Raw genomic sequence first — 18,018 nt, 5'->3', positions numbered from 1 at the left:
ATGCGACCCCAGTGTGAACAGATAAGGCAGATTTGATGCGACTTTTACGTCATTTTAAAATGTTTACTCTAGGTTTGTTTTAGAAGCGGCAGCATGACCACATACACATGTCACACACAGAGCAATAAAACGAACGATAAAAAGTAGGATAATTTGACATGCAGCGGCGTGTGTTTACCAACAACTTAACAGCTGTAGTGAGAATGTGAGCGCTGAAGGAGAGGAGATTATAAATAAAAAAGGACAGGTGGTGTTAAACTTTGGGTTGTAATAATGTTGTTGACGTTGTTTCTTAATAAACTGAACGCTGCCCAGCTGGTTGAGACACTTGAGGAGGTTTATTCCTATAAAGAGTACAAACTAAAGTACCGGTAACTGAAACTAAAACACAGAGTTTGGCTCTTTCTCTTCACTCGTTTCCTCCTCAGCAGCTGCTCGGGCATATTCCAGTTTCCCTTTCCACAGACATTTCAAAATAAAAGTGAAAGTACTCGTTCCCTCTATGTTTCCTGTACAACAGCTGCTGCGCCAGGGGTCGTTGTTATTGTTCTTTTGCCCATGCGGGTCAAACCGTTCACACTGGAATCTGATATAGGACACATTTTAGATGGTAATGTGAACAGCCAAACCGTTAAGCCAACAGCCAATGTATCTGAGCAAAAAAAATCCAAATTGAGCATTAAGGCTTGCAGTGTGAACGTAGCCCAAGGTACACAACAAGGAAGAGAAACAAAATCATGCAGCAGGTGATCTGAAGATCTAAATCAACTTTATTCACCTTTTTATTAAGAATTTATAAAGACAAATCAGTTCTGAGAGAATCTGACTGCACTTGTACCAGGGAAATTCCCACAAGCTGTTATTGAGATTTCCCATCATACTGACCTTTGACCTTTGACTAGTAAAATCTAATCTAACTCATCCATGAGGTAACGTGAACATTGTGCCAAATTTGAAGAGGACTCCTCAAAATATTGCATGTACAAAATCTAAATCATATTTAATGAAGTCACTGTGATATTGACCTTTTGACCTTTTGACCTCAAACCAACAAAATCTAATCAAGTGCATGTTAGTGCTACAGTTTTCTAAAAGGTCATATTGTATAGTACAACATATATAACCTCTGTTGTCAGATTTCCATGAGTCTACCTTGGCGATGCTTCAGATGTTGCTGCCACAAAGACTGGTGGGTTTTGTTTGGAGACTTCCTGTTATCTACTGCTGAGGCGATGAAGCGGTTAAAGGGATAGTTCACCCTAGAATGATATTTCGCTCATTATCTACTCACCCTCATGTTGACTAAGGGCTGGAAGAACTTTCAGAGTCCACCGTCCCTTCTCTGAGTTACAGGGGGTCTTGACGTAGCAGTGCATTTCAATGCAACGGTTGTAAAGGGACACCAGAGCTCTTCGTAAAAAAACACACACAAAAAAACATCCAAATACCTCCATGCTGCTCGTATGTAATGTCCGTCTTGTGCTGAAGCCCCAAATTGCGTAATTGTCCCGAAAAAAATTCGGACTGCTACTGAGACCGACTGAGACTCGAGTCGGTCTCAGTGCGAACCTTGCGCATGCGCGCTGGCAGCGGAAGACCGGACAACAGACACTCCGGAGCTAATGCTACAAACATGCTTGGAATGTGGACTTATTTAATTTTTTTCGGGACAATTACGCAATTTGGGGCTTCAGCACAAGACGGACATTACATACGAGCAGCATGGAGGTATTTGGATGTTTTTTTGTGTGTGTTTTTTTACGAAGAGCTCTGGTGTCCCTTTGCAACCGTTGCATTGAAATGCACTGCTACGTCAAGACCCCCTGTAACTCAGAGAAGGGACGGTGAAAGTTCTTCCAGCCCTTAGTCAACATGAGGGTGAGTAGATAATGAGCGAAATATCATTCTAGGGTGAACTATCCCTTTAATGACCTTAACGTTTGGCAGCTCACCGGTCAGTGATTGGCTGAAGGCCACAAGCGTCAGGTTGTGATTGGAGCCAGTGATGAGAATGAGCCAGTGGAGCTCAGACAGAGCGGTGCATGTGGAGATATTCTCAACTTTTACTAAGCTTCATTTGTACAAAGTGTTATTATTCACTGTGGCAGCGCAGCAGCATCCTCCTCTGTTGGTGACAACTGCATCATTATCACAACCCCAGCTCTGGTTTTTAAAGGTTTGGAGAATTCTCCCTTGTGCCCTTGTAATATTTGATTATGTGCTCTCACCCTGTATTGCACTATATAAATAAATAAATACATAAAAAGGTTTGGAGAAAAGATCCTGCTCTGGTTTAGTGCAATGACTTCAGCTGCATTTAACCCAATCATCAAGTCCTGTGTGGATGTGTCCACCGTCCACCCAGACCTTGTGTCTCTCCGCTGCTGCCAATGAAAGAGCTGCTTGATTCATTGTGTTTGCCACTGCAGTCAGCTGTGTAGAAACATACAGTATCAGATCAGGTTCAGTGTTTCTGCTAATAACGTTATATATATACATATCTTTATTGATAAACAGAGCGGATTGAGACATTATTTATGGTCCTTTTCCAATAGAGCGACACGGGTCTACTTTTTTTTTTTGCTTTTTGCTTTTTGCTTTTTGCTTTTTGCTTTTTGCTTTTTGCTTTTCCACTAGCACTCGAGTGTGACGTCCAACAAACCGGCTAAGTTTAAAAAATACGGCAGCAACGCCCACTGATCTGTACTGAGACTGTTGTTATTCTTTCACCTGAGTTAGCGAGGTGTAGGCGAGTGAGTTCAGAGCTGATGAGAGGAGAGGAAAAAAAGAGAGCGAGACGACGCGGCCGTAGACACCGTGATATGACGACCCCGCCCCCGCTGAGGAGGAACTGTGAAGGACTCAGCTGTGATGGAAAAGGACCTAAACCGAGTCGAGTAGAGCTGTAACTGTGTAGTGGAAAGGGCTGCAAACTAGTAATGGTAACTGGTAGTGGAAATTCTGCTTTACATTGTTTCAACATCTAAAAAAAAGTCTAGGCTACCTTTTCTCCAGTAAGTCGCTGCCTTTATTTTCCGAGATGACACTCCTCCTCTGATTATCTGACCTGGTGCCACTCCTAAATGAATGTAGAGGAAACATTGAGGTTTTTCCCTTTGACCTATTGATCCAATTGTTCCTCCTTTGTTTTTGGCGTCAGTGCTGTCTCCAGACTGGACTGTAATGTCATTTATCATTTAGCGACAGACAGATACAGTCATAAAAGGGCGCGTGTTGCAGTACTGTACAGTCTGACTACATATTTCCATGACTTATCTGATTCTGCTACACCCGTCTGTAACGTTAAAATGGAGCGGTTTGGTTTTGAATGCTCTGCCTTTCACTCTGTACCTCAGCTGCGTCTCGCTCTCTGCAGATGAACTATCTCTTTTTATCATCCGGCGGGGAGGTTTGGGGAGATTTCTTTGTGGACGCACTCTTATGTTCATGCAAATGTTTCCCGTGTCTCAGGGGCTGCACACTGACTGCACCGAGCAGAGTCCAATTGAAAAGCAGAACATTTCTATAAGGTCACACTGATAAATGTTGAGCCGCCTCTCTACTCTAGAAGCTCCATTTGTTCTGTTTTATTGAGTCTCTCCAAGTCTTTCCCGTCCTTTATGTCCGCGCCCCCGTGTTTCATTTTTAATCAACAACACTGAAGGACTTTTACAAGAAGCCGTTTTTGAAAGTTTATTGACATAACATAAAATTAGAGTTACAAAGCTTTTGGATCTAGCTCGCTGTTTTGCCCCATGCTTCCTGTTATTATACCAAGATAAACTCACAGGTTCTGGCTTTGGTTACATATTTACATCATCGCTCTTATTCAAATCTAATGAGGTCATCTTGTAAATTTCCAAACGGCTTCTTTTGCTATCTGAAAGTCTTGATAGAAGTAACGCTGCCCATGTTTGTTTCCAGATAACACTGAAAAAATATTTTGATTTATGGCTGGTTATGGTTTTCACCTTGAAGGAGTTTGAAATCCTAAATCTTTGCATTTACAACGACTTACAAAGGTTGCAGCATCCAAAATCTGCCCTTAACTATCCCCGAACATCATTAAAATATTTTTTAGAGAAGAAAGTAAACCCCTTTTTTTCCCCTCTCGCTCTTTGTCACTGTTTCTTTCTGTTCTTTTTTTGTGTCAGAGTAGAAAGAGAGATGAGCCTTTTATTCACCCCTCACTTCCTCCTCTTTGTCTTCTGTGGCGAGCTGCGTGGGACACAAGAGGAGCTGGGAGTGAAGGAGTGAACGTGAAGGGGAATTAGAGATGACAGATGATAGTGGGGAGCTGAGAGAATTGCAGAGAGGATGTGACAGTGGGAGACGAGGTGGCACAGTGCTCCAGTAATACACCAAACACCACCAGCCTCCACCTCATCTCCCTTTTCTCTGCCTCTGACCTCTTCTCTCTCATCCTCGCCTCTCGTCTCGTCTCCTCTCTTCCATCTATGATTGTGTTCACGTCAGCGGTGGTATTGTGTGAGTGTGTGTGCTTCATTTATATTCTGAAACGGCAGAACTGCATCTCAGCGAGTAGATGGAGTAACATAATACAACACGTCTCTATCTGAAAATGGTTTCTTACCTCGGCCGTAAGTGCAGCGTTAGCGCCTGTCGAGCCGACTGAAGGCGAGGAGAGTGTGGGACCGGTTACTCCCAACAATATGGACTGAAAACTCTACTAACACCTTATTATTTTAGATTGCTTCTGTCTTACAGACGTTTTCAATCATCTCTTTCTTTTTTTCTTTTATCTTTTTTTTTTTTTTTTTTGACGAAATGAGAGGAGGGAAAAGTGGGGCTCTTATTCTGGAGACAGATTTCAAACAAAGCCTCCCAAACATTTCCTGTCAAGGTCCAAGTGAACCTCAATTTTTTCCAGCTCCACTATAAATTTCACTCAGCGAAAGATTTAAAGGACCCATATCATGATAATGTAGATGTTTTTTTTAGTGTTTTTTATAAAGCAACTGTGAAAGAACCCAACACACTCAGCCTGTGTTCAGAAACTGAGCCAACAAAGCACATATGCCCCACTCACCTTATAGGATTTGAGTATTTACCTGAAAGCTGCTCTCTACAACTTACTACTTATTAAATTTGATGAAGGTTTAGACAGACTGCAGATTTTATTTCTGTTCATTAACTTCATTAGCACCAAAAAGTCTGCTGCTTATGAGCCAATATTGTTTGGGTTTTTTTTTTTATGTATTCAGAGGCAGATGTGAATACAGATGGATATTAAACAATCCATGTATTTTTTGTATTATTAAACTTACAAACTGCAAGTCTTTTCTAGTGCACTGGAAGCTGTTGTTATAGATGTTTTCATGTAGTGAAACAGTTGGAGCAGATTTAGGGAAGTAGATCTTCATGGTCAAGTTTGACTCCAAGACGAGCCAAATTTTTATATGAGTTCAAAAAACATTGACTGTAAAACCTGTAGAATAAAAAAAAAAGCTTGTAGGATATGGCACAACATGATCATAAAGCACAATCATATCAACAAAAAGAGCCTCATTTAAAACAACTGCAGCGTTTTAACACGGGAAATCTCTCTTTATTTGTACTTAAGGACTTGAGATAAGGCCACTGATGCCTCATTTTTATCTAATGCAGCTGCCACAGCAGAACTGACAGTGTAGGAGTTGACACAGTCTCTTTTAAAAAAATAAATAAAAGAAACTTAATTCCTCTGACTAAAAGCTACACTTCAAAGTAAAGAGTCCTTCACAGAAAAGCAGCCGAGTCAAAAGCACAACATTTGTCTTTTAAGTGTCACGGTGTAAAAGTCATACGTTTCCGAAAAAGAAAAAAAAGAAAAACACTACTTAGGCAAAGTACAGATACTCAAATTGAATGTATGTGGTTTGCTGTTGAACATCTTATCTCTGTTCAGCTGTTCACATGAAGCTATTTGAGCCTGTGGACAAGTTTCACAACAACCTGTCAAACCCACACATGAATGTAAAATGTTTCATCCCCACGAGGCCTCACTCCTCCTCCTCCACCCGGCCGCCTCCTCTGCTCTCATCTCTCACTTTCACATTCACTCTCATGCCTCATTCATCCCTCTCCTCCGTCTTCCACTGTGCTACATCTCTCCATCACATCTCCTCCTCCCCCCCGATCTTCACTTGGATCTCTTTCTCTCCCCCACTCTTCTCCCATTGCCCTTCTTCACTCTCCTCCTCCGTCTTTGCCTGTTTTGCTTTATATCCAGTGCATTGCTGGGAGGTCACAGGCAAGAGTTTCTTTTTTTTCCCCCTCTGTGTTTTGTTTTTGATTAACGTGTTCAGATGTCCAACATTTGTGAAGCGAGAGTGCAAGAATAAATCTCGACGCGAGCACAGAGCGTACTCGTTCCTTGACCGTTTACTGACCCACACTTTGCTAAAAAGGAAATCCCACTCAAAAGCCAAGACAGATGCTCATATTCAGACGCTTTAAGTCCACTTATATGCTTTATTTCAATCCCTTTTTTATTGTGGCCGAGAGAAAACGAAGATGAAAGAGCATCGGGGCAGATGTGTACAAACGGGACCAGATTAGGATTATCTGTTATCCCTCAGTGTTACGTTTAGATATATAATATATATATATATATATATTTTTTTTTTTTTGAAAAATCATGGTCATCCCTTCAGTATTCAGCACATCATATGTCATTTTTCTCATCTCAGTGCACATTTAGCAAGAAGCCAGTATGAATCATGGGCCGCCGAGACTTCCCTTCTCCTTCTCCTCCCCGTGTACATGCCTCCGTCTCGTCTTCTTTCCTGTACCCTCCTTAATAAAAAGCTACAGGATGGAAATTAAATCAAATCATTTAATCAGCACGATCATCAGAATAAATTATATTCACTTGGCTGGGCAGAGCCGGGGCCGCAGCGCAGCCTCCGAAACAGGCCCTTGATTGTCAGTGCGGCTAATTATGCTTGTAGGGGAGCTGCAGAGGGAGGAGTGAGGGGCTGCAGGGTGAGGGGGGGGGGGGGGGGGGGGCTGCACAGTCCAGTGATCTCTGTTGGTTTGTCACCAAGAGCGTGCCCTTTTAATGTTGCACATAGTCATTTCATATCACGTCACCATTTGTACAAACATGTTGATATTTTAACCCTCCTGTTGTCCTCCTGGGCCAAGGAAGGAAGGATGGAAGGAAGGAAAGACAAAGGGAAAGAAGGAAGGAAAGATAGATGGAGGGAGGGAACAGATTGGGTCAAAAAAAGAAGGAAGAAGTAAGGACAAAGTGAAGGAAGGAAGGGAGGGAGGCAAAAAAGGATTGTGGAAAGAAGGATGGGAAAGGGAAGGAAAGAAAAATGGAGGGAGAGAGCAGATTCATTCAAGGAAGGAAGAAGAAGGAAGGAAGAATGGAAGGAAGGAAGGAAGGAAGGAAGGAAGGAAGGAAGGAAGGAAGGAAGGAAGGAAGGAAGGAAGGAAGGAAGGAAGGAAGGAAGGAAAGAAGCAAGGGAAAAATGATTGTGGAAAGAAGAAAGGGAAAAGTTAAGGAAAGAAAGATGGGGGGAGAGAGCAGATTAGTTCAAGGAAGGAAGAAGGGAAAGAAGGAAGGGAAAAGGAAGGAAAGAAAAATGCAGGGAGGGAACCGACCGGGTCAATTGGATCAAAAGAGGAAGAAGAAGTAAGGACGAAGGGAAGGAAGGAAGGAAAGAAGCAAGGGAAAAAGGATTGTGGAAAGAAGGGAGGGAGAAAGGAAGGAAAGAAGGAAGGGTCAATTTGACCCAGAAGGACAACACAGGAGGGTTAAGGTTTTTGTTTGACTGACGTACACATTTGTTTTTCTCCTCTAAAGTCATTGAACCGGAAAAATGGAAACTCATGTTGAATAATTCGTTATCGAATCACGCTGATTTTATTATCTATGCACAAAAAAGAAGAAAAAGAAGAAACTGTTTCCCTCAGGTTCTCTGTGTCTGAAAAATCAATTACCGTCCTCATAGTCCTCCCCTTGTTTTCCTCTTTATACGGAGAAAACAACAGACAGTGACCATCATTGAACTGAAGGGTGAAATGCAGGTTTGTGACTCTGTTTACTCGGGGCTGTTTTTATTAGTCAGACTCATGTTTTGTCATTTCTCTCGTATCTGTTTCCAGGATGAAAATGCGGCGGCACAGGGTGTTCTTGCTGTGCACGGTGGGCCTGTGCGTCATCTCCTTCCTCCACTACTACAAGGCCCTCCACTATGTCTCCCTGCTGCACGAGCTCTCCCCTCCCAACCCCAACATCAAGTCCTTCATCATGGTCACCGGCTTCTTCTGGAGGGAGAAGGGCGTGGCCGCGACGCCGCTCAGCCCCGCCTCCCCCGAAGAGGCCCCTCCCCTCCCCGGGCTACGGCAATCGGACGCCAAAGCTAGAGGCGCAGCGGCGGGAGGTGGAGGGGATGGAGAAGGAGGAGGTGGGGAAGGAGGAGGAGGAGGAGGAGGAGGAGGAGGAGGAGGAATTGTTCCTGGGATCCAGGAGATTGTGGGTGGAGGTCCGGGGATCGTTGGCCGGGCCGGGCTGGAGATAAGGCTGAGGGAGGAACCGGCAGCGCCAGACCCCAGGGAGAAACCAGAGGAGAACCAGCGGGCAGACGCTCCCATTGAGGTGAGATGGGTGAAGTTTTACATGTTCACTGTGATGCAGCATGAAGCAATACCCCCAAACTCCACATCCATCCAGTCTGTTTTTGGTGAGGCTGACTGCTTTATAGTTCCCAGTAGCGTTGTGCTACTCTTGTTGCGGTCTCTGCCGATGTGTTTCTCAAGACCAGTCAAGACCACAGCTGCAGTAACATTGTTTTTTCAACTGTAAATGTCACTCGTTCACTTTGGTTTATGTAGCCTAATGTAATTCAATAACTTTAAGATAATTAAAATTGTTCCACTAAAGTATCTGCTTGTGTAACCATCTGAAAAACTTGGTTGCACCAGTCTTAAAAGTGGGATTGCGTTCTTTGTTATTCTGTTCAATCCAGACTTTGTTTTAATTAATTATGGTATAGATTTTACATAAAATGATCTTTTCTTTCTAGTTGAAGAATAATGTAAATATCAATCTACATTCTACATTATTATCAGTACTGGTACTGAATACAATAATGGTCTTGAAAATGGTCTCGCAATGGTTTGGTCTCGTTCTTGGACTTGGTATCGCCAAGATATTGGTTCAAGCCAAGATCAGGGTTATAGCTTTAATCAGTGTAGAAGAGTCACCGCCGCCAATTTCAGCTCTTCAACAACAATATTTTTGTAAAATAGAAGTTTTATAAGAAGCATTTGTCATTGTTTCAGTCCCTTTGAAGCATAAATCATGATTACAGTTATATTTGGACTGAGCACCTGATCAAGAAAAGATGTATTTTTGAACACTGATTGTTGGACTGGATTGTTAAGGATGGGCAGTACCACAACATTTCTTTTCAAACTGTAAATTTCTTTTCAAAATTGACTTCCATGAAGGAGATAGCAGATATTGATCATCAATAGGCAATATCTTAATACATCTGAATGACAATTAAATGATCTGCCAAAGATTTGAAATTATCTAAAGGATAGTAACATTTGGTGACATGGACTACTAACAGTTGATTTTTGGTTTTAGTTTTAAACCGTGTGGTTAAGTAACAAAAAAATCCAATCTGCCAAAATACAGACATTCTGTTTGTAGGAAAACCAAGCGTCTGCAAAATGTCAGTTACCCAATGATGTGTTTTGACGTCAACTCTTAAAATTAAACATGTGTTCAACGTTAGAGAGTCATTACAGTCCAACGTCTCTCTGATGTTACATTGATGTTTGGTGCCAGTTGAGTAATTAAAGGCACATTGTCTGAATGGATTTCAGAGTCAGTGTCAAAATTCACCTAAATAATTAAAGAATGTATTTCCCATCCAATGTACCACTGGCTTTTTTAGGGGTTTTTCCGTCAATGATCGTTTTCCTTGAGAGCCTTAAGTTACATAAATCGCCATGGTGACCATCCTCCTGTCATATGCTGTTATTATAGTTGATTAATGAGACAATCATGTGTCTCAGATGTACAGGAAGTCACCACCCACTTGGGTCTAATGTAGTGTTTCTGATGCTTGTTTACTGTCATCTGCCTAATGCAAAAAATGGGGGAAAAAATCTTTCAGAAATTCATCATCTCACAATCTTTATTATATCGTCATTATATTTGTTTGTTCAGAAAAGAGAAGTCTTTCAACTTAAGATTTTATTTTGGTTGACTGAACTGGGTAAAACAAACAAAAATTGGAAAGTAGTAAAGTGGTCTTTGTGGAAAGATATTTTTGTAACACTCCTGTGGTAATTTAATGTGATATTACCTCATACATAATGTATTGCCTATCATCTTTCATTATTCTCTAATATTGCTTCATTTTAACCACATCATTTTATTACTCCTTCACCTTGTGTTTTATCACCGTACTCCCTAACACGCCGCAAGTGCTGGAGTTCATTTTCATGAAGTTTTAAACAAGTGATTACAGAACGGTGTCTTTGTCTCAGAGGTCACATGGCCAGATAATCATTTCCTGTCAAGATTATAACTGGTTTACTCAGGAAATAATGGCTTTTATATTGAAGTTGTAATGATAAGCTGTTATTGTTGCGGTGCGACTGCAGCAGGCAGCAGCTCGTTTTATTTCTGAACATTAACTTCAGACTGTTTATTCATTCATTTAATAATTCACCCGTATTTAATCTTGTTTGATACCAAAGACAAGTTTATATAACACTGGAGTAAAGACAAAGGCACAGAATCAGATAAAGCTAATAAGTTTGCCAGTTTGCGAAATGTCTAATATCGATGTTAAGGTCACACTGGTACACTGGTTTTGTAGACAGTAGGGGATATAAAAAGTCATTAAAGGCTAAATTGTTTGCTAAATGAGCTATCAATCTGGTCAGTAATTAGACGGTAGGGTGGGGGGTTTGCAGAGTTATTAATCCTGCAGACCATTCAGTAAGTTCAGGCACATCCTGGATATCAAGGCTTACCGGTAATATGATATCTGTAACCCTATAATTTACAGGCCGCTAATTACATTATAATGTCAAGAAATAGCCAAGAAATTACGGTCAATTTCATAGTAATGTCATGTTTTTCATAAAGGCAAAAAATTACACATGGTTTTCATTCTTTACAATTCTTCTCCACCAAGTCCTTGCAAAAAAATCAGTTATTGGGGTTAGGGTTATATCTGCACAAGCAATTATTTCTTGGCTATGTTTCTCGACATTACTATGAAATTGACCATTACTTCTAGGCTATTTCTAGACATTATGATGCAATTACTTGTTATTTCTTGGCTATTTCTTGACATTATCACATAATTAGTGGCCTGTATATTAAAGGGTTACTGATGTTTCTGCTTTGTGTCGCATTAATTATGCGGTTACATCAGTAAGGTCAGCACCAGGTCTAGCTGGTGGTTGATATTTGGTATTTCCAAAAAGAAGTCTTGGGAAGACATGTTGACCATGAACATAGTTCTCCTTAATGGACAAAACTTGTGTAATTCAAATCAAGGAGACTTGAGTGTGTCTTCCAAATTGCTCAGTCAGTATCAGTGTCACAGCAACTGGTGAAAGACAACATGACTTAAAGCTCCAGTTGGTAAGTTGACGAAAGTGAAAGTAAACTCCGCGACTTGGTCGGAAATTTCAAGACAATACTCCGTCAGGTCCCTTTATGAACCTCTGCCAAGCGCCCCCCACACACACAGACACACACAAAGTAGCCATAAACGCACCCACAGAGAAAAAAAAAAAAAAAAAAAAAAGATGTACCGTATCCATAGCACGACGTGTAGGAGCGGCGATTGGCTGCTCCTCCTGCTCCCTCTACCTGACTGGTGGAGAATCGTCGGGCGCGGTGGATTTTGGCAAATACGATTACAGGCTGTAGGTGGAGCCAGAGGAGTTGGATTTTGTCCTAAATTACTCATTTAATGTCTGACCATCAGAATATAGTGACAGTTCCAGCAAATATGACTGAATAATTGTTACCAACTGAAGCTTTAATATAAATCTTTCTTACATTATTACTTTTTGTAATACGTTTTTAGTTAGTTATTACAATGAAATATAGAAGGTGATGCTCATTCTAAGTGGTCTTATTTATGTTCTTCTTTCCAGGAGATAGCTGAAGACCATTTGATGCCAGGGAACTCGAGCCACCAAGCTCAACCTGCTGGGCCTGACCCCCCAGACGTCCCGTCGAATGGGCGAGAGCACCGAGCGGTCTTCTTCAACAAACAACTCCCGGACCCCTTGGAAGTCATGGGAGACCTCCACACCCGCACTTATAAGCTTCAGGATGATAAAACATCTTACTTTGTCCGAACCAAAGCCGGAGCTCTTTGCTTCCGGCAGGGGACGGAAGTAGCGACCCCGAAGGAGTACTCTGGGAAATCGGGGGGTACCGCGGCCAACGGGGCTGGGGAAGGAGCTCGGGCGGGGGCTGCTGGGCAACGGAAACCTCTACAAGTCCAACAGCAGCCCTCCACGGCGCCGAAAGCCAAGACGAGGACCAGGGGCAATGGGAAACGGCTAATCAAGTGTGTATGTCGGCCGGGATGGCACGGGCCTTACTGTGGGGTTCCCACCATGGTGTTCCACTCCAATCTGCCCACCAAGGAGAGGCTGACACCCAGAGAGACCCCGCGGAGGGTGATCAACGCTATCAATGTTAATCACGAGTTTGACCTGCTGCACGTGCGCTTTCGTGAGCTCGCCCAAGCCGTTGATCTTTTCCTTGTATGTGAATCCAACTTTACTGCCTACGGAGAGAGGCGGCCTCTGAGGTAAAACCCACGACTCTGCACCATTGTGTGTGTGGAAAGGTCAAGGTGTATTTGAGCAACATGTGTAATCCTCAGCTGAGCTGCTGTGTGACCGTCAGCGGATCTCTTTCATTGTGTTTGACAAGACTGCGTTGTAAAACAGATAGTCAGACTGGAAGTGCAGTGAGGTACAGTCACCAGAGTACGCTCACGTCTTGCAAATGTTTCAATACAGATAAGAAAAAACGTAAAAGTTAAACGAAATCCCAACTTTTATTGCCAAATTGTGACACTTCCTGATGCATTGAGTACTCACTGTTTACGGCCCACAGCCTTTGTTTACAGCCAACCTTCACGGTTTCGTGAGTATCAGTGTGCGGAATAACAATTACAATGAATTTCCTTTGAAATGCCTCGAGAGCAATTTTACAGCAGATTATCACAAGAGCAACACGACTGACTTTGCATGCAGCCTTGAAGGGAGAGATTGGTGTGTTCAATCATAGGATGTGACACTGCATGAAAGTAGCTAAATTCAGTAGCTGCGCATATCAACAGGTTAATTGAGTTGTTCTTCCAGTTGGTTTGGTGAGGGCTCCTGCACAGAAAGGAATCATTTGTCAAACAAGGATCTTTGTCACCTGTTGTTCCTTATGATGTACTTCAACCACCTGCCAATATATACGGTACATGGTAGCACACTTGGGATTTATTTTTTCCCCTACAGATTGAGGCAATCATTGGTTTTTCATTCTCTGTAGGGAAATCCATTAACTTTTGAAACTAGCTGGGAGTTGTGTCATCCATAACAATAAACACCAGGTCTGCATTTGTTTTGTTTTTTTGCTTTTTTTTTGTTTTTTTTATCAAAGTTACATTATGATCTCATGGTAGCCTGCAGGTATCTTCCATCCTGCTTTTGAAAATGCATTAACATTTTAATGCTATAAACTGTTAAGTAGTGCGTCCAACAAACCAATGGCACATTGATACACAGGCCAAAATTGGCTCCACAAAACAGGGCTGTACTGTACCACAATTGGTTTGATTGGAAAACTGCACGGTAAAACCATTAAACCATTAGTAAATAATGCAAACTAAGTACAGATGGCATAATTCAAGCTGGTTCCTAGCCTGCACAGATTATAAAAACAGTTTCCATAGTGCAAACTTCACTGTCTGTACTTTGTAAATTTGTATGTTTTCTGGATATGAACTAACAACACAGTTAAGTTCCTCAGTCAACTTCATGTCTGTGTTTCCCCCAGTTTCCTGAGCCTCCTCCTCAATGGGACGTATGACTACATCCGTCATAAGATCCAGTACGTGTTCCTCGACCACTTCCCAGAGGGCGGCCGGCAGGACGGCTGGATCGCCGACGACTACTTGCGTACCTTCTTGACACGCAACGGCATGTCCAGGGTGGTGGGCTCCAGGCCAGACGACGTCTTCGTCATCAATGACGCGGATGAAATCCCAGCACACGAGGGCCTCCTCTTCCTCAAACTGTTCGACGGCTGGACGGAACCTTTCGCCATCCACATGCGCAAGGTAGCCGCAACGTTTCGTCTTCTTGTAGCAGCTTTTTTGACTCCCACATTTGCACATCGACCGTGTTTCATGCTTGTCTTTTTATAATTCTGTCCTCCTCTCTCCACTTCCAGTCACTCTATGGGTTTTTCTGGAAGCAGTTTGGCTCTCTAGAGGTGGTATCAGGTTGTACACTGGGGATGCTCCAGGACGTCTACGACGGCGACGGTATCAGACTGCGCCGTCGCGAATACTACACGATGCCGGGTTTCCGCAAGTACGAGAACGACACGGGCCACATCCTGGTGCAGTGGTCGGTGGGCAGCCCCTTCCACTTCGCCGGGTGGCACTGCTCCTGGTGCTTCACGCCGAAGGGGATCTACTTCAAGCTGGTGTCGGCGCAGAACGGAGACTTCCCGCGCTGGGGCGACTACGAGGACAAGCGAGACCTCAACTACATCCGCAATCTGATCCGGACGGGGGGTTGGTTCGACGGCTCCGTGCAGGAATATCCTCCGGTGGACCCCAAAGAGCACATGTACGCCCCCAAGTACATGCTGGAGCACTACGACAGTTACCGCTACCTCCTGGAGAACCCTTACAGCAAAGCGTCCAGACTGAGTGAGGGCTAGGAGTTCAGCCGGGGCGAACAGTACGTGAAATAACTAGTCAGGCCCGACTGAGGCCTCAGCACTGAGTTAGGGGGTGGGAGTGGGGCGTAACGGTACTGATGAACTACATCTCTCATTGGAGCGATACTACATGATACTACTACGTATCTCCACCAGGCAGCACTGATGTTGCAGGGATTTAGAATCTCGTAAGAATCATTATTTCGGGGTCAAAAAAGGGAACACTGAATCATATCCACCATGGATTTACGGAGAGGATACAACCACTGGATAAACAAAAAAAATCATAGATTTCCTCATCCCTCCCCTTTTTGGGGGAGGAGCCAAGCTATTTTTTTTTCTTTTTTTTTTTTGGTACCCCACCCCTGTTCCTCCCTTTCTTCACCCAATCTGATTCGACATGCCTGCTGTCAGAGAGGAATGGGGTCGCTCAGAAGAAGAAGAAGAAGAAAAAACAAGGGATATTTTGCAGGCTTGTGAAACCTGTGGAGAGGAGAAAACTGGGAGTGAAGAAAAAGTTTTCTTTTTTTGTTTTGTTTTGTTTGTTTGTTTGTGTGTTCCCGTCTGTGTTTACTAAAGTTTACGAAACTGGCTGATGTTCCCGCTTCACTCTCCACCTTCAGATGTCTTCCTGTCATACTCGGTGACCTCCTTCCTTCCAGAAACAAGACACACACACACACATTCAGATATTATTATTATGTTTTCCTTTTCCGGGTATCAGTAGGAAATTGTTAAAACGGATTCAAAACACTGCTGGAGTGCCCATCGCCAAATGAAAAAGGAAAAGACTCCGCGGAGGAGGTGTTTCAACTCATTCATGAACTCCACACATCCACATGCACCTTAGACTCGTCTGTGTGTTTGTAAAAAAAAACAACGAAAACAAGAAGAAGGAAGAAGAAGCAAGTGTACGTATGTATGTGTGTGTGTGTGTGTGTGTGTGTGTGGTCTGTCTTTGTGTCATGTTGTGTGGCTGTGGGGCTGTGAAGGAGCAAGAGAGAGAAAAAGAAACATTGGGGGGTGAAGGGGGGGGGGGGGTTGAGATGGGAAAAACAGCACGATGGAGACAGGAGGCAGGAAAGAAAGGAGGATAATGAGGGAGGAAGAGAGCACCGATGAAAAGGAGACTCTCGACATTCCCTTCCCCACAGCGTCTTGCTGACGCACGAGGACGGAGGGGTGTTGCAGGGATGAGTGTGCAAAATATGTGTGTGCCCCCCCGCCCCCACTCCCTACTCCCCACCACCTCCCTCTCCCATCCAACTCTTTAAAAAAAAAGCCGACACTCCACTGGCATCGCTGCAGACAGAGGAAGATGAAGTTAAGAGACTATATAGTTGAGGGAAAAGATCAGCGATGGGGTTTTTTTTGGTCTCGCCGTCAGTCGTCAAGCTGAGAAGTCTTTGTTTCCTTGGAAACTACAGCGTGTGAAGAGAGGGGATGGGGAGAGACGGTGTTGTTAAGATGAGTAGGTGGGTGCACCACATCAGGCGAGGAGCTGCAGCTCTCAGACGAGGTCAGCGCAGACTGTAGCCCCTCCCTCTCCCTCCCCGGTTAAATATTCCTCTTTCTCCTGAGCTGTCAATCGCCCACTCTCCTCCAGAGTCTGACTTCCTCCAAGAGCCTCTTTCTGTCTTTGCCGCTGTATTTTTTTTTCTTTTGGGAGGGGGAGGGGTTGTTTGTTTCTGTCTTTCATGTACAGTATGTATGTGTGGGTGTGTGGGTGTGTGTATATGTGTGCGCGTTTCCTCTTAATCCTCATTAACAAGGCAATGTTTTTTCAATTATTCTGCCTTTCACACATTCCCCCTCTCCGTCAAAACTTTGAAATGATTCTTCTTCCAACTCCTTTCCACCTACACACACACACGCATGCACACACACGTTTATACACTGACTCTCGCACTCGCATTTTGGGTGTGGATCTATTTCCTCTTAATCCTCACAAGAATTCACAACAGTTTCAACAATAGGGGTGTATTTATCTTCGCTCTGCCTCGATCTCTCTCCACCCTGGTCCCTCTCTCCTGTCTCAACAGGACGGGGGTAAAGCCGTAACCATGGCGATGCCTTCTCCCCCCTCCTCCCCTGCCCACAGATCGCTATCATCTCAACATTTAGGCATGAGCGCTCACACCTCCTCCTGTCTCTTCTCCCCGTCGTCATCGTCGCGGACGGCTGTCGATGTGGGCCGCGTGCCCAAAAATCCCTTTGCCCTGAGTCGTGTACCAGCGCTTGGCGAGCATATTTCCCTCTGTGGGTGTGTGTCATGTGGGGCTGTGGTCAGCGGGGGAGCCGGGTTAACATTCTTGTCGAGGGCAAGGAAATCATAACAGCAATATTTACAGCGCTGTGGGGCAGTGGTGGAAGCTAAACATGTAGCAGAGGAGCGCTGATCAAAAAACCAGTGAACACAATGACTCTTTTCTTTCAGCTGCAGATCGACGGCACCGACCATCTGCTTCTGTGCACAAACTGTTTACCTCAGTCTACACGTCGTTGTTTCAAGGTGAACAACACCTCCGCTAGATTAGTAACAAGTTTTGTGGAGAAAACTTGTGGGAAATGTTTGGATTGAGAATTTCTTTGGGGAAACTTAAAGGGATATTTCAACATTTTGGCAAATTCGCCTATTGCCATAATCCCTATAGTCATAGGGGTTCATTACCTTTAATTGTCGGTGCAAGCTGTTTTTAGAACGGTGGGGCAGAGACACAAGCTTTCCCTCATCAAACTCATCAAATACACAATCCAACAACTTCAAAACGCTCTCATGGACAAGTTGTGACCTGCACATTCACCACGCTATGAGATAATAACAGAATGTTACCAGACAGAGTTGTTTTAGAGGTAAATATGTAACCGGAACTACATTCCTGAGACAGCTGCTCAGCAGGGTGACTTTAAAAGCGAAAGTAGTTCCCCGTATTTGCTTAATAGGTCATAATGTTACACAATTATGCATAATTATCTCATAGTGTGGTGAATGTGCAGGTCACAACTTTTCAACAAGAGAGTTTTGGAGTTATTGGATTGTGTATTTGATGAGGGAAACG

The 18,018-nt window shown here is 43.5% G+C and overlaps 1 protein-coding gene across 2 annotated transcripts in view; it reads left to right on the top strand.

The window, feature by feature from the left end:
• The window catches only part of mgat3b (beta-1,4-mannosyl-glycoprotein 4-beta-N-acetylglucosaminyltransferase b), a 70,299-nt gene extending 54,102 nt beyond the window's left edge, over positions 1 to 16,197 (top strand). The window contains exons 2-5 of one of the 2 annotated variants that reach the window (XM_085785496.1): positions 8,119 to 8,611; positions 12,151 to 12,818; positions 14,066 to 14,348; positions 14,462 to 16,197. In XM_085785496.1, coding sequence (XP_085641622.1) covers positions 8,119 to 8,611; positions 12,151 to 12,818; positions 14,066 to 14,348; positions 14,462 to 14,959 — 1,942 coding nt within the window. In that variant the 3' untranslated portion in view covers positions 14,960 to 16,197. The remainder of the gene's footprint in view (positions 1 to 8,118; positions 8,612 to 12,150; positions 12,819 to 14,065; positions 14,349 to 14,461) is intronic. The other variant, XM_085785503.1, reaches the window with a different exon arrangement.
• Positions 16,198 to 18,018: the final 1,821 nt, after the last annotated feature.

This window comes from Trachurus japonicus, chromosome 1 (assembly GCF_045865225.1).
Source record: "Trachurus japonicus isolate A0001 chromosome 1, Traja_1.0".
Taxonomy (NCBI): domain Eukaryota; kingdom Metazoa; phylum Chordata; class Actinopteri; order Carangiformes; family Carangidae; genus Trachurus; species Trachurus japonicus.
The sequence above is the reverse complement of the archived record's forward strand: the minus strand, read 5'-3'. Positions and strand labels throughout refer to the sequence as shown.